General features: G+C 38.6%; 4 protein-coding genes across 5 annotated transcripts; 1 reads left to right on the top strand and 3 right to left on the bottom strand.

The window, feature by feature from the left end:
- Window positions 1–99: 99 nt before the first annotated feature.
- Window positions 100–7,371, top strand: LOC126370103 (LIM and senescent cell antigen-like-containing domain protein 1). Of its 2 annotated transcripts, XM_050014832.1 has the most exons (9): window positions 100–268; window positions 413–474; window positions 1,566–1,679; window positions 2,118–2,230; window positions 2,510–2,702; window positions 3,512–3,653; window positions 4,240–4,356; window positions 4,723–4,864; window positions 5,109–7,371. In XM_050014832.1, exons 2-9 carry the CDS (start codon window positions 467–469, stop codon window positions 5,297–5,299), a joined length of 1,020 nt encoding a protein of 339 aa, XP_049870789.1. In that variant the 5' UTR covers window positions 100–268; window positions 413–466; the 3' UTR covers window positions 5,300–7,371. The 2 variants fall into 2 exon arrangements, with proteins under 2 accessions (XP_049870789.1, XP_049870790.1); XM_050014833.1 differs by lacking the exon at window positions 413–474.
- Window positions 7,372–7,924: 553 nt separating this feature from the next.
- On the bottom strand, window positions 7,925–11,283 carry LOC126370162 (ATPase H(+)-transporting accessory protein 2-like). Its single transcript, XM_050014925.1, has 5 exons — window positions 11,223–11,283; window positions 11,037–11,135; window positions 10,383–10,510; window positions 9,083–9,136; window positions 7,925–8,290 (listed from the first exon to the last, which is right to left on the bottom strand). Exons 3-5 carry the CDS (start codon window positions 10,446–10,448, stop codon window positions 8,123–8,125), a joined length of 288 nt encoding a protein of 95 aa, XP_049870882.1. The 5' UTR covers window positions 10,449–10,510; window positions 11,037–11,135; window positions 11,223–11,283; the 3' UTR covers window positions 7,925–8,122.
- Window positions 11,004–15,414, bottom strand: LOC126370396 (uncharacterized). The gene is made up of 5 exons (XM_050015233.1): window positions 15,367–15,414; window positions 14,359–14,457; window positions 13,075–13,251; window positions 11,675–11,815; window positions 11,004–11,135 (listed from the first exon to the last, which is right to left on the bottom strand). Exons 1-5 carry the CDS (start codon window positions 15,412–15,414, stop codon window positions 11,004–11,006), a joined length of 597 nt encoding a protein of 198 aa, XP_049871190.1.
- Window positions 15,415–16,972: 1,558 nt separating this feature from the next.
- Window positions 16,973–20,282, bottom strand: LOC126370102 (ATPase H(+)-transporting accessory protein 2-like). Its single transcript, XM_050014830.1, has 8 exons — window positions 20,129–20,282; window positions 19,927–20,057; window positions 19,711–19,809; window positions 19,325–19,462; window positions 19,090–19,230; window positions 18,650–18,776; window positions 18,205–18,347; window positions 16,973–17,820 (listed from the first exon to the last, which is right to left on the bottom strand). Exons 1-8 carry the CDS (start codon window positions 20,208–20,210, stop codon window positions 17,653–17,655), a joined length of 1,029 nt encoding a protein of 342 aa, XP_049870787.1. The 5' UTR covers window positions 20,211–20,282; the 3' UTR covers window positions 16,973–17,652.
- Between the last annotated feature and the right edge of the window lie 385 nt (window positions 20,283–20,667).

Genomic DNA, 20,667 nt, shown 5'->3' with positions numbered 1-20,667 from the left:
GAGTACCAGATTAATCCCCAAATCGATTTTTTTTTTAATGATTCTATATTTTCAGCTGGCAACACTAATAAAAAAATATATTGTCAAATGTGACACACAGTGACTCAGGACAACAAAAATTCTTTCAAGTTTGTGAAGTTGGAAATACTTGTTTTTGTTATCAAAATACTTAAACAATTGTATTACAGTAATTATTTACCTTGTATATAATATAATATACTAATATAATATAATATATTGTCTCCGTCTATATCTGCTGAATATTTGTGTAAGTACTTTTGTTTTTAACTGTGTACTACCGAATCTATTTTTGTTAGCATTACATCATTCTTCAAACGAGATTGATGACTGTTTCTCTTACTATTTCATGTTAGTGGAGTCTATTGATGAATGATGTTCTTCTTTTCGACAGAGAAATTAGTGCACGACGCATAGTATTTGTAATAGATTGGGTTTGAAGTGAAAAATGCCAGGGTAAGCAACATCTGCTATAGTGGGAGTGGCTAACCTACATTAGGACTATTCTGGCACCTACACACATCTCACGCGTCTACTATGCCCTTAACGACTCATTTATGATTGCATTCACAGGAAACTAATAGCCAATAATAACCTACTACCAACTACAAGGCTATTCATTAAAAAATAAGCATTTCTATGCTTTTTATGGCCTTGAAATCAATGTGATTTCACTTGTTTTGTTTTCCAAGTAATAAAAAAAAATACATTTTTCTGAGGAAACACATGTAATTAGAGCAGTTAAACTATAACACCTATAATGATCCTGTAATTTGCTTTTGTAATAATGACTCATTTCATCATGAACTTGTTTGGAACTAGGATATGCTTATTCACATACTTATCAACAGGAAAAATGTTTTCCCTACTCTGCATCATTATCCTAAACATACCTATTAATATATCCTCAAATGATTCTAAACCCTAGTATTAATATTAATTATTCTGTGAGCACATATTTTAATACTTAAAACAGCACTATTAAAAATGTAGGCCTATAAGTTACCGACTGTAACATAACAAATGCTTCAATTGGAGATGTATACAGCTGGCTGACTGATAATCAGTATAAAATTAAATAAACTTTTTATAGTCAATAGATATCTTACATAGCTTTGAAATATCATTAGACAATTTAGAATTGCAGTAATCATAAGTTAATTCCATACAAACAAATGGGCACAGGCCCACTCTCAGACAACCAGATCAGGGAGTATGTTATTAGTGTTTAGTGTAATGAATACACTGTAATGAATACAATGAAGTGTCAACCAAAGTGATGATCAGTCAGATTGTACACATAAGTGAGCAGGTATAATACACTACAAAACATAGTGTTGTAATAACTAATAAGTTATTCTATACTAGTACCTCAAATTCTCTATAGATGTTGGGACATTCCATTTATAAATATGTTTTGTTTCACAAACAAGCTTTTCATGTAATTTTTTTTTATGTATTTCTAGTTTTTAACAAAGGATTTACATAGTGTTTCTTTAATGTCTTTCAAATTATTGAAGATATTAATGTGTTTTATATTATTGCAGAATAGCAACAATGTCTTTGGACAATATGTTCTGCACCCGTTGTGGTGACGGGTTTGAGCCCAATGAGAAAATTGTCAACTCCAACGGGGAGCTGTGGCATACCAACTGCTTTGTGTAAGTATTTCAATAATGAAGGAAGAAGACAAAGATAAACCTTTTTATCCCTTTCGGCGTTTCTTTGTTTAACATATTTTTATAAATTCTGATTTACATTCAAATAACTATCATATTTAATAACTTTCTTATATTCTTTTTTCATGTATTTCATTCAAGGAAGTAGGTACCTACCACTATTTCTTAAATTGCACCGACTGTTTAGATAACTTTGAAAGTGAAGGTCAATACTCTACAATAGAATAGAATATATTATAACAATGAATTTTGGTTAACTGATTTGGAAAGAAAGACACCATTTACTAAATAGGTATTTTGAAAAAAAATTCCTAAAAAAAATATGTTTATTCTGTTATAGTGATATATCAGAGTGAACATTTTTTTAATGTTCCAAATTTTTCGAGTCTTTTTTCGAGATTTCTCTTATCATATATTCAGGTGCGCTCAATGCTTCCGAGTGTTTCCGGAGGGGATATTTTACGAGTTTGAAGGGCGCAAGTACTGCGAACGTGACTTTCAAGTTCTGTTCGCGCCCTGCTGCGGAAAATGCGGTAACTTTAAATAATTATACATAACAATTGTTACCAAAGAAAAGGGCTTCTGGGTGATCCTATATAATAAAATGCTAAAATAAATACAAAGTCTAAAAATGTACTTAAGATAATTTCCTACAACTCCTGTTAAAAACTGTCTTGGCTTTTGGTGTTTTGCTCAATAGAGATGTTTTAAGTGCCGCTTTCAAGGCAGGTAAGGCACGCTTAACACGTACCATTAACAACCACTGAACCAGTGTTATTTACGAACTAAGGCGAGTAAATAATATCACACAGGCGAGTTCATAATCGGGCGCGTGATAAAGGCGATGAACGCGAACTGGCACCCGGCCTGCTTCCGCTGCGAGGAGTGTAACGTGGAGCTGGCGGACGCAGGCTTCATCAAGCATGGCGGCCGCGCACTCTGCCACGCCTGCAACGCGCGCATCAAGGCTGACGGCTTGCAGAACTACATGTGCCATAAGTGCCAGTATGTATATATTTATTTGCTTGAATCATGGTTATCAATGAGTGTACATTCAACAGTCTCCAGCATGCTCTACCGCATGTCAGCATCTATGCTGCATCTCTTTTCTTTCATGATCTCGTTTTTTATTTTGACAGGCAATTTAGATTGTTGCGCTTATTAAAACAAGCGCTAATCAACTTCTCATCTATTAGTGGACAAGCAATCGCAGTTTTCTTACTTCATTGCTCAGACGCCCGACGTTAGCTTCGTCATATAAATTTAGCAGTTTGATTTGGATCCAACCAGAAGATGTCCTTTACACACCCGTCTCACCTATCTGTTAAAGGCACGACGACGATACATAGTATAAAAAGATTAGCATATTTGCTACCTAGGTTGAAGACTGAAACTTAGCCTATAGAAAATTTCAAATTTTATAAAATAACGAATGTCTGGAGACCTCTGGCTCTTAAACTATTAGATCTTTGTCGTTTTAGCGTATTTCACAGATATTCTTCGGTCAAATTCGATTAATAAGTTAATGCGATGCGACTTAACACGTTGACAGTTCCCATACAAAATGTTTTGACTTCCTTGTAAGTCCCACATATTACTTCAACCTTTGCTAAGTTACCCGGGTTCCAAGTGGAGCACCCGCCCTTAGTTCGTAACTGGTCATTTCTTAGTGACCCATATATGGGTCACGGACGTATGGAGTGTATGGACCACTGGACTGTCAACGTGTTAATACGCGTGCTACGTGTCAAGGGATTTTGACCAGTGAAGTGTCTTGTTAATTTACTTGGATTGTAATAAGTGTGTGTATACAGTGGTGTGATCGACGGCGAGCCGCTGCGGTTCCGCGGCGAGGTGTACCACGGGTACCACTTCACGTGCGCCACGTGCGGCGTGGAGCTCGACCACACCGCGCGCGAAGTCAAGCACCGTCCCGGATACGCCGCCAACGACGTCGTACGTAACATTTCTACTTTTATTATAGCCATTTTTTTAAATAGGTACTTTTATCTCAAGAGGCAAGCGTTGCGTGCTGAAGAGAGATAGTCGTATGAACGTTCTAAATATGTGTGAGCGTTCTAAATATTCCAAATATTCCCAGCCCGTAACGCCCTGGTGCTGTCTCTGTTTCAATCAAGCTTTAAACAATTTGACAATCACCTAATCTGATAGATAAGCACGGACCAATAAGAAAGAAGAGTTACCGACAGTTCATTTTCCTTGGCAAAATTATGTATCGAGTACCGCCGCAGTGAGAAATAACGTAAACACGCCCCTTTTGGGTCAAATTGTTCGTCACGCGGCTACATTCATACACCAACTATTTTCTTATTGGTCGGTGACTTTGGTTTCCCTTTAACCGCTTCTTGTTAAACAGAAACAACTCAACTATCACCGTTCATGATATACAGCCCGGTGACAGACGTACGGACGGACTGCGGAGTCTTAAGGCCCCGTTTTTAATCCTTTGGGTACGGAACTCTAATAGAGAAAGTATATCTTATTGTAATTCTCAAGTGTTCAATGAAGGTATTTGTTCCAGAATAATCTGTTCTGTCTGCGTTGTCATGACAAGATGGGTATACCGATATGCGGCGCCTGTCGACGTCCCATTGAAGAACGCATCGTGACGGCTCTCGGGAAGCATTGGCATGTAGAGGTAATTATAGACGGCGATACGGTCTTTGAGGTCGTAGGTTCGAATCCAGCACATGCCTAAACCAATTATTGACGAATTTGTTTTCGAATTCATGTTTGGATCATAAATGATTATCATGTGCTCAGCGGTGAAATAAAACATCGTAAGGAAACCCACGTTCCCAAGAAATGCATTTTCAGAGGTATGAGACCTAATCTGTATTGTGAGGTGGATTACCAACCTCACCACCCCTGGTCTCAGCGTTACTATTGAGCCGCCAAAGGCCCCTGACATGGCAGATCACAAAGTGTTCTTTGTGGTGTGTCCCCAACGGTACCAACCAATCATATTGAAGCCATAAAACTAATCAAGCATTTCGTTTGGCAGCACTTCGTGTGTGCCAAGTGTGAGAAGCCGTTCCACGGGCACCGTCACTACGAGAAGAAGGGTTTGGCGTACTGCGAGCAACATTACCATCAGCTGTTCGGCAACCTCTGTTATGTCTGCAACCAAGTGATCGCCGGAGACGGTAAGTATTCAACATGCTATTGAATCTTTCTGTCGCCCCTATTACGGTCACGAGCATTAATATGTATACACTTTGGTACCATGTCACATTAACTTTTTGACAAATTGAACTGTAAGTCTCACTAAATGTCAAATATGTTAGTGCGACAGAGTCCTAAATAATAAATCTAGTTCAGCCGCTGGTGGGGAGCGGAAAGTTGCCGTTCCTTATTCTTTGACTCAAGGTAGATGTGTATTGGCTTCAGTGTTCACGGCGCTGAACAAGGCGTGGTGCGTGCACCACTTCGCGTGCGCGGTGTGCGACGCGGCGCTGAGCACGCGCAGCAAGTTCTACGAGTACGACGAGCGGCCCGCCTGCCGCCGCTGCTACGAGCGCTTCCCCGCCGAGCTGCGGCGCCGCCTGCGCCGGGCGCACCACTACACGCCGCGCCGCTGACCTGCGCCGCTGCGGGCCTGCTGCACTAACCAAGTAACCACAACCACACCCCGCGCCTACCGCTACGACCCGCTCGGGGCCGATCCTCTCGAACGACGCCCTAAGCCGTTCGCGGCTTAGGCACCCTCATCTCGTCTAAATATTGTACCGAGTGAGAGCCCTTGGCGCTCCCACATTGTCCGCCCAAGTAGTTAATACCGTCTGAAGCACGTAAAAGACACCGGGCACTCTATACAAAAATCTCGTTCTTAAATAGACTACATGCAGCTGTGTTTAAAACTTATACAATACGTTGCAAGGTAATTTTGTTCGACGTGCGTCCGAGCACATTCAAATTCCTTCCATCTTAAATGCGAGTTTCTGGGAATGTTCGCATTGTCTAACCTCAGTCTTAAAGTTCAATGAACACTTTGTGTAACTGCGTGTTAATCTATTATGTGTTATCGCAATATTAACTTACTTATAAATCAATTAACGGATCTAACAAATTGACTTCGTATGAAATTAGCGCGTAATATCAATTAATGGTTATTTCAAAAAGTGCGTTGTCTTCAATTCCAATGTATTGTAATGATTGACGATACGCAATAGACGCTACATAAGTGCAAGAGTAAGAGAGAAAATAATTCTATCTCCCTTGCTCTTGTGCCTAGTCTATATCTCTCTCTCTCTGATAAAGTAATTATCACATTGTGGACAACTGTAATCATATAAATAATGAATAATTAATATTATTTATTACAGCAATTATTCAGCCATATATGTATTTTTTTAAATATAGTTCTAAATATATTTTTAGCATTTATTGATTTAAAATAAATAATATTTTATTAAAGTTGACTGGATCTGAGGGTAGGTGTAAGAATTTCGGATTTAGTTTTGCATAAAACATGTTGTCTCAGTCTTGCGGCCATGTCGATCGCAATGAGACAATGGTGGCGATTTTGACGGACAGAACCGAAATAGATTTTACTTTGACAGTAAAAAAATTGCTATCGTTCACTTACACTGACTTACTGAGTGCTAGAAACAAATAGAACTCTCAACCTCAAATAAAATTATGTTTGTGTCTGCCAACAGCAGTGATAAGATAGACTTTAATTATTTTTATGAACTTTATGGTATGTATTTAAATTTTTAGGTGCAATAAAATATTTAAATTGTAACAAATAGGTACATTTATATAATTACTTATATCATCATCATCAATTTAAGAGCCACGCTCTTGTCGGTGCAGCATTTCCATGCTACTTTTTTTAGGGAAAAATAGGGCAGTGGTTTCCCTCTTGCCTTCCGCCCCGCAATACTCTGTCTGACGCAAGTGGGATGGCGCCTATTACAAAGTAATCTATTACAAAGCCATACTAGGACTTAGGAATTACTTATATACTGAGGCTTAAAATTTCATATATACTGAGGCCTAAAATTTCATATATACTGAGGCCTAAAATTTCATAAAATAATGTTATGTATTAAGTATTTAGATATTATTTTAACACTGCGAGTAAAGTTTATTTCTGATGTATATCAATAAAATGAGGATAAAAATAGAAGCCCAAATGTCTCCACACTGTCCAGCTAAAGTTCGTATCCCGTCTGAAGGATGAGTTACGAAAAAGGAATGCAGCCAGTTGGGAAAAGGTGCTTGGGAGCTTTTCAAAATTTTCATCTTTCCGATTTTTAAGGAATAAATATAACACTACGATTTTGCAGTTATAGGCTATAGTGTAAAAATATAACCAAATCAATACGTTTGTTTCCTCAAATAGTATGAGGATGTGTCAAAATTTAAGAACACTCAGTTCTTATCCTCATTGCGACATCCAATGTTTAACGCAATAAATACTACTACTTTTGTCCATCAAGTATCTACTTTTCTATTGATTTCATTGCGATTGACTAGATGGTTAAATGAGAATTATTAAGTATTGTAATACATAACAAACCATGTTTATGACGTTAATATTAATAGATTGCCTTAACATATGTTTACATTATAGTAGAATTAAGTGCCTTATGTATTTTTTTATTACTTTACTATTAATGCCTTAATATACAAATTACTGACAAAACCTACTTTTCATCCAATCATAGTATGCATCAGGCAATCCCGCTGTCGCGAGATCTCGTTTAATTTTTCGGGATCAATACCAATAATATGACCTGATCCCATTCGAGATTGACGGGATGGGGCGGAGTTATACTTTTAGTTTTGAATATACTGATTTCCAAATAAAACTATTTAGTTAGTAATACGGAAGAATAAAGGTTTTGGTTTCAAAACCTCACTATCACAAACAAGCAGTTTTCATAATTTCATTTTTTTATGAACTAGACGAGATCTCGAAAATTTCGGGATCTCGCGGGAATGATATCTCCAATCCCGCGGGTTCTCGAATTTGCGATCCCGAGACGGGATTGCATTCCCTAGTATGAATGCAGACGTTATAATTTTTGCACCACTATGATAACACCGCGCCGATGAAGACACATTACAGCTGTGAGCTTTGTCAGCGATATGAGCGTTGTAGGTATTTTTACTCTTAAAGAAAAAAGAATAATTAAAAAAATATAATTTAATCAATTAGAAGGAAAAGTAACAAAGCACGATGCTGAAAGAGTTTGGCATTTGCAAATTGTGTCGCATCAAATAAACTAACTGGGTAAATGTACAAGTAGGGACTAGCTATGGCATGCCAATAACAAATTACAATCAATAACGGTCTTTGACCCCATTTCTGGATAGGAGAATTGTAACGTTTGTAGAACTAAAACAAATGTTTCCTTATACACCTTAGGCTAATAATATTAGCCGTAGAACATTCAATTTTCCTTCTTCATCTTTGGGTTAGTCATGCGGTAGACGATGCTGTCTTTGCCAGGGTCCATATTCATGACACCAGAGACAATTGAGCACAACGCGACCGAGAATGTCAAGCCCATGCCGAGGAACAAGGTGAATAAGATCGAAGAATCAGTGTCCGGCGGGGGCTGAAAGGTTCATACAATATTACCAATCGCTTAGCGTTACCAATCAAGCGAAACGCAGACATGGCGGAAATAACTCTGACTTTTTTTTTAAATTAAGATGGGTTTACTCTTTACCCCATTCTTCCACGACGTAAAGAAGGGGTTGAAGGTGGAGCGAGCTTACTCAGAAGATACCTGTTCACCCGTGACTTAAAGACTCTCTTGACTCTCTCTTTCGCGCTTGGTGCGATTAGTCCATGTCCATTTCAATGAAAACGCATTTTCCAAACGCATAGGTCTAGTTAGATCTTGTCCTTTTCTTCTTCTATCGTGTGGGTTATGAGGATTACCAACCTCATCAACCCTGGTGTCAGGTTTATTATTGAGCCACCAAAGGCCCCTGACATGCCTCATGTAACGACTACATACTTACATCAGTAAGTAGTAACCGGGACCAACGGCTTAACTAGCCTTCCGAAGCACGGACCATTTTACTTTCGGACAATCAGGTGATCAACCTGTAATGTCCTAACCAGACTAGGGATCACAAAGTAATTTTTGTGATGGTTCCCCACCCGGATTAGAACAACTAACATAATTCAGGAACTACATGTTTTGAATCGATAACCATGATGCTTAAATCAACTGAAACAAAATGCTGTCGTAAGCGGCTAGCTGAAACTGCTAAACTTCTTTTTTAACCGGATTTGATGTTCTCGAGGTCCATGTCAATAAAATAAAATGATGCTAATCGTCGACCGTTAAAAATCTCAGTCATTTAGAGGTTTAAAATATTTATATCACTGTACTTACGGCGCTAGTTTTTGGAAGAGGGCGTTGGGTCGTCCTTGTCGTCCACAAACTTGGCTAAAAATTATAATAGAAAAAGTTACTGCGGGCTAAAAATTATAATAGAAAAAGTTACTGCGTGCTTACGGCGTGAGTTTATGTATGTGTGTGTAAAACTTACTATACCTGAGTATACGTAGTATATATATACCCACCTGTATAGTAGAACTTACTACGTATAATATATATATCCCCGTAGATAATTTGATAAAGTTAGTTAGTTTTTTTTTTTTTTTTCATTTTGACATCAACCTTTTGGGCCATCCTAATTTGTCCGGCCAAATAGTTAATGCCATTTGTGGTAAATCTACAATAAGTCACGAAGAAAAAAAGGGCTATTCTGTATATCCACTATCGAATGACGGATATCGCATGTAGTGTGATACAAGTAGTTCAACAACCATTTCTACTTCCGATCCGAGACCCTAGGACGGGTCTAAAGTGGTTGTAAAACTATTTGCATGGTCACGTACACACTTATATCACACCGATATCTCTTAAGTATCTGCTGTATATATATGATTCATGCAGGATATTTTATTTTTGTCTGCCATACGCAATAATAATCTCTTAAGTAAATTTCTGCTATCTCATTCTTCTCATTCAACAATGTAGTGCGAAATGAAGAACTTTCCAGGCTACGTTCCCCAAAAGATATATAGATAGCGCTGTTCAGATTTAACGTGAAAATTACCTATTTTCTCATTGGTTGGTTACATAATTCTTCAAAAATACAATCTAATGGCAGAGGCATATAGAAAAATAATTCTTGCTTGTTATTTGGATCACATTGTGTTAATTGTGATTTTGCTTCTGTTTATTTTGACCCCATAATAATGAGTGGAAGATGTAATTGTGTCTGGGTGTCAAGGGCGGATCGGACAGGTTGGGTCATAGGTGACCACTGCAATTTTATCAAATTATCTACGGAGATAGACTGCCTGCGACCTGGTGATACCCCAAAGCAGTGTGTAGCTATGGTGAGTGTGATAATTAAATAAACGTTATACCCAAAAACAAAGATAAAAGATACATTATGTATGTTATCCATGAAATTTGAAGATTAAACGAAGGGAAATCTGTACAGCGCCATCTGTATTCTTATTGGGGAACGTCGCCTAGAAAGTCCCACATTGCGTAAGGACGCAATCACTGTTACGTTGGTATAATTTTATTAAAGTGTTACAGCACCATTTATTTTTATTATTAGGAATTTTGAGCATATGCCTTTTTGCTACGCAGATAGTTGAATTTTAATACGTACCCAAAAAAGGTCAGGTTTAACTTGGCGTACACCGCGCGCGTGGACTTCATCTGTGGAGACCACCATGACCACCACTCTACCATCGTACACCTTCACAAATGTATTTTTCAAGTCTTCGATGAGCTTGTCTGGAAATGCAATGGCGTGTATTTAATATTTTTAATATCGGGGTAGCATTCCTCTCCATGCTACTTTTTAGGGAAAAATAGGACAATCGGTTCCCTATTGCCTTCTGCCCCGCAGTAAACTGTCTGACGCGAGTGGGATAGCGGCCAGAGTAGTCTATTTCAAAGCTGTAAGTACTCCCTACTCCTGCCCTCCGCCTCTGCATAGTACTGAAGATTAATATTTTAAAGTACTTATATCACTATTTTATATATGTATACAGACACCTTGCCGCTGAATGGTCGCGTCTATAAGTACCTACACCACGTGTTAAGTCCTCCCGCATGAAGGTCCAATCTCGTAAGCATGCGCTCTAGAAAAACGATAAAATTTGCATTGTGAAGACAACGTGACGGCAGCGGTTTGGATATGGTATGTATTAATCTAAAAATAAGATAGGGTAAAAATTGTACCCAGGCGATGCCCAGTTGTATCACTAGCTCTAGTTAATGAGAATCACGTACTCAATAGTTTTATTGCCTCCTTCACCTGCTGTGAAGCCGGTCCATGGTAGTCAGCAAGAGAATGGAGTGAGCTGAACCAGAAATCATAGAAATCGATTTTGTTGTCTGGTTTCGTATTCTCAACCTGGAGGATATGGAAAAGGATTAATAGACACAAAAAAAACTTTCTGCTTTCTTGTCTGGAAGACCAACACTATGAACAAAATATTACCCCTTTATTACCATCTGGTAACACTCCTTAAGGCGTTTTCCCACTACTCCGATTCTTATTTGATCCGAGTACGTTAATAGAACCGGATCCGAAGAGGTTGTAAAGCTATTTGTATGGTAGTTTATGTACTATATCCGATATCCCTCATCCGATATCTCTAAATATTCTTATACTCTTCTTCTTTTTCTCTCTTCTATTCTTTCATTCTCGGACCCGCTCGCTCTTACTGTATCAGTGTTACCCGATGACGAATATTTTTCCCAACCAGTAACAGAGATAAGTATTACCGTGTGTGATAATAAACGAAATTTTCACACACCTACCTTCGAGTATCTCATATTTTACTAAACCCCGAATCAAATCAGTTTGATAGCCACAGTGCGTTTTTTATCCTAAACCTTTTTGTTCCTGAAGGTCTTTCTACAAACTTTATACCACAAGAAAAGACTTACCGCTGAAGTAACAGCTTTTAAAGCTTCTAGTTCACTGAGAAACTGATAATCTTCTTCGATCGAGTACTTTAAGCTGTTTAGCGATAGCTTAGGCACTTTGGGTACTTGGATCTCCCCAAAAACATCGAGAACATTTTTGACCTGTAATAATTCCTTTCGGTTTAAAATTACAATTTCAATGCGGTGACTCTTACCCCACGAGCTTCAAGATGTCCAAAGAATAAGCCAAGAGCTTATACACACATGAAAATAATAATTATCTATGGCACTAAATCCACTCACACATTCTATAGATACTATAGAGGTGCAAGTTCTTCTTCTATCGTGTGGGTTGTGAGGTGGAGTACCAACCTCATCAACCCTGGTGTCAGGGTTACTATTGAGCCGCCAAAGGCCCCTGACATGGCTCATGTAACGACTACTTACTTACATCAGTAAGTAGTAACCGAGACCAACGGCTTAACGTGCCTTCCGAAGCACGGATCATCTTACTTTTTGGACAATCAGGTGATCAGTGTCATAACCAAACTAGGGATCACAAAGTGATTTTTGTGACATGTCCCCACCGGGATTCGAACCCGGGACCTCCGGATCGTGATCCCAACGCTAAACCACTGGACCACGGACACCGTACCGAATACAGTGGGGGATGAGTCAGCTCATGATTCTGAGTTTACATCAAGTAAAATTCCGTCACACAACTATGAATATTTTTTTTATCAACTTTGGGAAGCTGCTGCTGCTGAAGTTCACAGGGCTTTATGCATAATATAGCTCTCGGAATCATCTTACAAATTTTCGTTCGAGAGGAAATGACTGACGAAATTGCGCCTAGCCCTGGGAGGGACTACATGTATTTTTCTCTCTCTTTCTCTTTATTTAAGAGCTGCGCTCTTGTCGGTGGAGTAATCGCCTCCATTTTCATTACTTCATAGATAGGGCGTGTAGAACGGTGGTTGCCCCAATCACCTTCCGTTCCGCAGTACACCGACCAATTTCTCAATCGGTGATATTCTAGCTAGAGCCCTACCAGAATCCATTTTCTCGGCCTCCAACCAGTACCGATACCGCTGCTGCCCGGCATCAGGGGTGCGCTTTTGAAGTAGCGGCGCCTACTCGCTACGTCACAAAATCGTCATAGAACCTAAGTAGCATATTATAGGTTAGCCCGTCCCAGTGAGCTACCCACTACGTTCTGCTAATCCTGTCGCTGTTTGGTCGGGGACTGCTTATTTTTATATTCGCAGCTAACCATCATATCTGATGGCCGTTCCACTATCCGCCACCTGCGGACCCCGTAGATGGCTTGCAGCTCAGCCTACTACATGTATTTTTAATCAATGATATTTTGTGTTAATAGTATATAGAATCTAAGTGTTCGAAGATCTACTCCCAGCTACCAGTGTTAATTGGTTGTAATGGTGCTTGCTTACATCGTAAGTGAGTGATATTAGAGCCACGTTTAGTACGCTGCCTCCCGAGCTGTGTTTGCGTATCCTGTCCTTCACGAAGCTAAATACCTGGAAGTCTTCTTCATCTAATATCAAAGAATATTTTTGAACGTTTTCGGCTTGGAACTGTAATAAAATTATTATGTTATATTTCTCCCTCACACCATTAAAGCCTATTGATGTAGGTAGAGAGGGGCAGATACGATTCCCTAAATGCCAGTGATGAAATATATGCCTCCTGGGGCCTGGTTAATAAAACTTACAATTGTAAATTACAATGACAATTTGATGTACGTTGCGGAGTGTGTGATCACGAATATTTTGCAGTTTCATATTAGCTACGCAATGAACGTCAAATTGTCGTTGTAATTTACAATTGTAAGTTTTATTAAACAGGCCCCTGGCCTAGCTGGATTGGCCCAAAACATACCCGCCATCCAGGTCTATAGCGCGTTAGAAAGACGTGGCCTTTTGACTAGCCTCGTACGACTCAGAAATATACAGCGTACAATGAGGGCCTTTCCAGGTTACGTTGACCAAAAACAATATAGATGGCGTTGTACAGCTTTAACGTGATAATTACCTATTTCCTCATTACCCGGGTAAGTACTTAATTATTCCAAATACATTGTAATGGCAGAAGCATATAAACTGCCTATATACGTCCCACTGCTGGGCACAGGCCTCCCCTCAATCAACCGGAGGGGGTATGGAGCATACTCCACCACGCTGCTCCACTGCGGGTTGGTGGAGGTGTTTTTACGGCTAATAGCCGGGACCAACGGCTTAACGTGCCCTCCGAAGCACGGAATCATCTTACTTTTTCGGACAATCAGGTGATTCAAGCCTGAAAAGTCCTTACCAAACAAAGGACAGTCTCACAAAGTGATTTCGACAATGTCCCCATCGGGAATCGAACCCGGACCTCCAGATCGTGAGCCCAACGCTCTAACCACTAGACCACGGAGGTTGTCAGGCAGAAGCATATATAAAAATAATTGTGAGTTGATATTTGGGTCACATTATGTATTGTATAGAATTACGTTGCTACGTAATAAAATATTGGTTCTCTTTATTTTAATAAATGAATTTGTCTGTTATCCATGAAATTAGAAGGTTAAACGAAGAAAAATATGTACAGCTTCATATCTCTAAAAATATATTGTTTTTTCAACAACGGAGCCTGGAAGGTATTCACTTCTAAGTTTTTATAGGTACAAGTACGGTACTTACAAAATCACTAAGATTAGGTATACCGTCGACATAGACTAGTGCCGCTGCTTCAGGTGTCTCGAACGGATCAAGAATATTCAAACCGTCCCAGTAGCCATACTATTGTAAGGAAAATGTGGTACAGATAAATGCAAGACAGGTAAGTACTACAAGCAGGTAAGTGGCATATTGAGGAGCTCGGTGGCGCAGCGGTAAACGCGCTTGGTCTGCGATTGTTCGCAAAGGCCGGTCATAGGATGGGTGACCACAAAAAAAAAGTTTTCATCTCGAGCTCCTCCGTGCTTCGGAAGGCACGTTAAGCCGTTGGTCCCGGCTGCATTAGCAGTCGTTAATAACCATCAATCCGCACTGGGCCCGCGTGATGGTTTAAGGCCCGATCTCCCTATCCATCCATAGGGAAGGCCCGTGCCCCAGCAGTGGGGACGTTAATGGGCTGATGATGATGAAGTGGCATATTATTATGGGGTAAGCGTGAGTAGTTACCCACGCCCGTAATCCCTAATGGGGTTAACAGAGCCACAAGTCATCAGAAGACAACTTGCTGCCATTTTTGATGAGATGTGCTACGATGGATATGATAAGCCGCATGGTGACGGATGATCAGCCCATATAGTGGTCCTTAATGTCACACAATCCCTCTTTCGGTTTTTACAACGTCTGGTATTTTACTACGAGAGATAGCTGGACGCGTTCTATGGTTTTCTTATTTGCTCCTAGACCGACATAGACGCAGCATAATTATGTGTAATTGGGTACCTACTGTATGTATGTATGTGGGTACCTACTAGACATTTGAAAGTTAACCTAAATCTGAGGGCTCCATTACGATTTTACCGACGAAGGAAAAGAATTTCACTGGAAATTGTACCTACTGATTCGTTCGATCTTTTTTCGTATCTACCTACCTAGATATGTAAGTCACAAACTATGGGAATGCTTCAAATGAACCCTACCTATCCGTAGATTAGCCAATATGATAATAACACTAAGACAATCTGCCGAACTTACTTGGTCAGTAGATAGTCCCAGAGACGCAGATATCACTTCCTTCAACATGCTCCGGCGCATTTCACCAGCAGCAGTAAATTTTACCGATTCAGGACTGTGGAGCACAGAGAATTGGCTCACACTGTTGGTTCCTGAAAAAAGGTACTTTGGGTAAGTACATAACATAAACAGCCTATATCTGTCCCACTGCTGGGCACAGGCCTCCCCTCAATTAATCACTGCGAGTTGGTGGAGATGTTTTTTACGGCTAATAGCCGGGATCAATGGTTTAACGTGCCCTCCGAAGCACGGAATCATCTTACTTTTTCAGACAACCGGGTGCAAGTGAATCAAGTCTGCAAAATTCTTACTGAACAAAGGATAGTCTCACATTGATTTTGACCATGTCCCCATCGGGAATCGAATCCGGACCTCCAGATCGTGAGACTGACGCTCTAACCACTCGACCAGGGAGGCAAGTATTTTATGAATGTAGTTCTATACTGTAGGACGCTTTCCATTGTCCGGTTACCATATTATGCTTATAACACCATGTCCATAACCCCGCGACCGGCCCGCTTATTTCGCTATCCCGATTGCGTGCGCGACCTACGCAGCGCAGGCGCGGCATTGGATGGTTTACTTAGCTCACAACTAAACTTAATCTAATTCTGCTGTTATCTAGAATATAAGCATATTTTTAGTTTTAAATAAACATTTCTTGTATTTATTTTGTGCAATAAAGATTATTATTAACATTATAACGTGGGAGAAGCTTTCAACTAAGTAATTAGTAAATAAGGAACAAACCTTACCATATACGTTCAAGTATAACAAGAAACAAAAAATCGCCAGTTTTAAAACCATTTTAGATTCACAGAAAACCTACTAACCGATATATATATCTATATAGATAGTAGGTGTTTTCTTGGTACCTAATATTAAATTGTTTGTCAATATTTCGGTAAGACGATGATACAAAGTACTTTGTGGTAAGACCAGTGAGATGAGAGTAAGACGGATTGTACAGATTAAAAAGAAAAGTCAAGAGAAAAGTGTTCTTTTCAAGCGGATTGGTTTCTGGCATAGAGCAACACGGACCTCCGCGGACCGTTTGTGGCCTTTAAAAAGCATGAAGGTAAGTTTGCATGACAATTTACATGGTGCGAAGGATGAACCACGTGTCCCTAGATTTCTGAAGGAACCAGCCAGAGAAGTTATTCCGTAAAAACACGCATCCGGTGTACTATCAAATCACTATCGACTGTAATGCACCAAATTCCACCACGCCAATTCCACTTTTTACTTTACAATAACTGGTAATGACTTCATAAAAAGAATCACATACCTACATCCGTCGACTCCTACTTAGGAGTATACACAGACATTCAATACTTCAGATGCCGCAGCTCTGCTCAAAATATATCGGCCCTGAGTTCGGCTCGTGCCGATGTATGTGTTGCTTCTTTGCTATTTGTCTTCCTCCAATAGTATTAAATGTCTATAGGTGTATGGCGAATCATAAAAAAGTTAAATACAAAATAAAATATAAGTCGCGCTAAGATTTAATGAAAATGTAATCGGGTAACACATATCAAGCAAGCGAATTTTAAAATAAAAGAAGATGTGAAAGGGAATGTATTTAATATTATGAAACATGAAACTTCGCCGGCAGGCAGTGGTAAAGATGTTAAACTTATTTTAATACTGATACACGATATATTATTTCTTCTTAAAACAGACAGCATTTCTACACTTATGCAGACACAGGGAAATTACTAGGGTCAGAAGTTTTTAGAATCCCCACCAGGCTATGAGACCAATGCATATGCTTCCAATGCATACATATATGCTTCCAATTAGATAGATTATTTCTATACTACTACTAGACTGGAATGCTTTGTAGCAATCAGCGTAATTCATGAAATGTTGACTTTATGATTGATCAAAGTATAATAGAAACTTCTGATACTGTGGTCTCCCTGAACCCTGCAGAAAATATCCAATAAGCAATAACACTCCCCTAACATTTAAACAGTGGTGTAGTGGTAACTTTAAAATAAATAATTAAATTTTCAACATTTTCATTTACAACTTAAGAATAACGAAGTTACACTTATACTAACAATAAGCAATTCATATGCGCATTTTGTAAAACCAGTTTATTTTTTAGATTCGTCAAACAAATTATCCATATATTATACAGGAGCAAATATTACTGTGAACTGTTGCAACTACTTCTATTTAAGTCTTAACAAGCTATTAAGGATTTATAATTTAAAGAATCCTACAATCCTTGAAACTAAATTAGTTATCCTTCTTCATTCTGGTGCTGGTCATGCGATAGATGATGGAATCTCTGCCAGGGTCCATGTCCATGATGGCATACACGACCGCAATCATAGTGAACACCATTACCACGCCGAACCATAAGATGATGTTGAAAATCACGGGGTAGTCGGCACTGTCGTCGGTCTATAACAAATTATATCAAAATTTATGAAGTCACATTGCATAGTCAGTGGTAAGTGGAGCAACTTACAGTGACTATGAAGTCGGCTCTCATGTGTGGGTTGCGAGGTCAATGACCAACCTCATCAACCACCTGACATGGTTCATGTAACAACTACACACTTAGGGAAATAGCTGGGATAGTGAATAGTCACTTAGTGTGCCCCTTGAAGCACTTTCAAGCAATCTCGCTTTTGGTCAATCAGATAATCACTTTGCAATGTCTGTACCAAAGTAGGGTCTTTTTTGTGATTATGTCCCCACCAGGATTCGGACATCGAAAGGTGACATATTAATTCCATACATTGATTACAGTTCTTTGGGTGAGTAAGTGTGACTAGAACATACCAGGGTGACAGTATTTTCCTTAAGGTTTCCAGATGCGCGAACAGTACGCCTGGTGTGCGCCACATCTGTAGTGACCACTGCAAACACTACGCGACCTTCGTACGCTTTCACAAATGCATCATTCAGCTCTTTAATGGCCTCATCTGTAAAAAAAAATGTAATCAGTTGCTTGTACACAAAAAAATACAATAATAAACAAAAAAAAATAAAAATAAACTGTCATTAAATACAAAAATATACATAAAACAATTATTTGGATTGTGATGTAATTTTGTTTTTCCAAACATCATATCAAATATTTTTTATTTACGTCAACCGACAATAATACTACTCTTCTTGTCATGTGGGTTATAAGCGAGATTACCAACCTCATCAACCATGGTGTCAGGGTTACTATTGAACTGTTAAAGGCCCCTGACCCTATACTTAATTAAAATATACTTACTCAAAAGTTTCTTTGCTTCTTTAGTCTGTAGTGAATTAGGGCCATGGAAGTCAGAGAGGGCATGCAGTGAGCTGAAGCGGAAGTTGAAGAAGTCAATTTTGTTGTCTGGTTTCAAATTATATTTTACCTGAAAAATAAAGTCATTGTTCTTAGTGCATACACAAATATTATTTTTGAAACTTTAGTTCCCAATATGATGTAAAAAAAAGAGATTTAATCTACTGTCACAGAACATCTTTTACCAAGGAACATGTCCACAAAATACCAAACATATTCACAATAAACATTGCAATTTACATTTAATAATTGCCATTTAACAAAAATAAGATATCTAACTTTCGATATTAAATTGTTAGTGGTATTTCTCATAATAGGTAACGTCATTCTAGGCTGTTTAACACCAGTTTGGGATGGTAACATAGACAAAATACAATACTTACAGCTGAAGTAATTGATTTTAAAGCTTCAAGTTCACTAAGGAACTGATAATCTTCCTCGACAGACGGTTTCAGGCTGTTCAAAGTTTGTTTAGGTACTTTAGGTATCTTGATGTCACCAAAAACATTGTTGTAATTTTGTAACTGAAATGAAAGAGTTCCCAGGTTAGCTTGCTTTGCCCTTTGCATTTTATATCTGGACAGATACATATATTGTAAAACTAATAAATTCACTTACCTCATATGTGTCGGACAGCCGAATGTTAACAAGTTTACTGTCAGTGGAGAATCTCTGGTGAATTCTATCCTTTACAGATTCAAATGTATCAGGTTCATACTCATCTACTGATAAAGGATATGTCCTTGTTTTGGCAGCCTGTAAAATATGAATATTAATATTTCTTAAAATCTTATAAAAACTTAATTCTATTATCATGTACAAGAGTAGTGATTAAAATTACTTGAAGAAAATCTTGTCTAAAGAAAAAAAAATATTTATCATTTTTAATAATTATGATTTTGACTCTTAATTATAATTTTGGCACTCATAATAATAGACATAAAAATCATTAGAATTTATCCGTTCAAAAGTGTTAAGCACTTGTTGAAGGAAAGTATACTTACAAAATCGCCAAGACTCGTGACACCATCGACATAAACTTCTACAGCCGCCTCAGGAGTCTCAAACGGGTCAAGGACGTACAAACCATCCCAATATCCGTACTGTAGTAGAAATAATGAAGAATTAAAACCAATACTCAAGAATAGGTAACATAGTAACGTAAGGTGTGATCAAATTAGTACAAAAATTACTCTTTCTACACCTCAAACTTAACTTACTTGTTCAGTAGATAGACCCAACGACGCAGAGAATACTTCCTTCAAAACGCTTTCCCGAATTTCATCAGAGCCCGAAAATTTTAGGGAGTCAGGGTGGTGAAGAATTGCGAGTTGGCCCGCGGCATTGATGCCTGAAACAATACATATGAATTAATAGGCATATTTTCTACTCGTAGAATACAATTTCGTTGAAAAAACTTACCGATTATTGATAAAAGAAGGAAAATACAGCAAGCCTCCACCCGTATAGCCATTTTGATGGAAAATAATAGACTGACTGTCATATGATCTAGGTGTTGCCAATATTTTTATTCCTAATTTCCTACCAAAAAATAACGAACAACACTGTCTTCGTTTCTGAACGAAAAATAAAATCTTGTCGCCTTGACGTATTCATCATATAGATTAAGATTAGTACGTAAACTACAAGTTGGCGTGGTCTCCTACAAAATAGTGGCGCCACTTACCATGCGTTCATGTATTCTATCTCTTTCTACCGAATGATAACTGCTAGCTTAAAAAATTTAGTTCCAAATATTACCGTAACCAACTTATTGTGACTACAACTATGAAATATTTAATTTTTTTTTTTTTTTTGTTTTTGTTTTCCCCGAAGGGTAAGGCAAAGGGAACTATGCCCATACAGCCATGTCTGACGTATTTTTTTTCTTGATGATTAATGAAATGATGAAAGGTGATGATGATGAAACCTAAGCCCCCACCCTCGGAGTAGACTCCTAC

This window comes from Pectinophora gossypiella, chromosome 10, assembly GCF_024362695.1.
Source record: "Pectinophora gossypiella chromosome 10, ilPecGoss1.1, whole genome shotgun sequence".
Taxonomy (NCBI): Eukaryota; Metazoa; Arthropoda; class Insecta; order Lepidoptera; family Gelechiidae; genus Pectinophora; species Pectinophora gossypiella.
Note: the sequence above shows the minus strand (reverse complement) of the source record. Positions and strands in the feature narration are given on the sequence as shown.

Coding starts and splice junctions, on each gene's coding strand:
- LOC126370103 (XM_050014832.1), top strand. Junction 2,703..3,511: donor TACATGTGCCATAAGTGCCA/GTATGTATATAT, acceptor GTGTGTATACAG/TGGTGTGATCGACGGCGAGC. Junction 3,654..4,239: donor GATACGCCGCCAACGACGTC/GTACGTAACATT, acceptor TATTTGTTCCAG/AATAATCTGTTCTGTCTGCG.
- LOC126370162 (XM_050014925.1), bottom strand. CDS start 10,448: ATGGTGGTCTCCACAGATGAAGTCCACGCGCGCGGTGTACGCCAAGTT. Junction 9,137..10,382: donor TTAAACCTGACCTTTTTTGG/GTACGTATTAAA, acceptor TATAATTTTTAG/CCAAGTTTGTGGACGACAAG. Junction 8,291..9,082: donor CTCTTCCAAAAACTAGCGCC/GTAAGTACAGTG, acceptor TGAACCTTTCAG/CCCCCGCCGGACACTGATTC.
- LOC126370102 (XM_050014830.1), bottom strand. CDS start 20,210: ATGACAGTCAGTCTATTATTTTCCATCAAAATGGCTATACGGGTGGAG. Junction 18,777..19,089: donor TAAAATCAATTACTTCAGCT/GTAAGTATTGTA, acceptor TTTATTTTTCAG/GTAAAATATAATTTGAAACC. Junction 18,348..18,649: donor AGAAGCAAAGAAACTTTTGA/GTAAGTATATTT, acceptor TTTTTTTTACAG/ATGAGGCCATTAAAGAGCTG.
- LOC126370396 (XM_050015233.1), bottom strand. CDS start 15,414: ATGTTGAAGGAAGTGATATCTGCGTCTCTGGGACTATCTACTGACCAA. Junction 14,458..15,366: donor TGGGACTATCTACTGACCAA/GTAAGTTCGGCA, acceptor TCCTTACAATAG/TATGGCTACTGGGACGGTTT. Junction 11,136..11,674: donor TAAAAGCTGTTACTTCAGCG/GTAAGTCTTTTC, acceptor CATATCCTCCAG/GTTGAGAATACGAAACCAGA.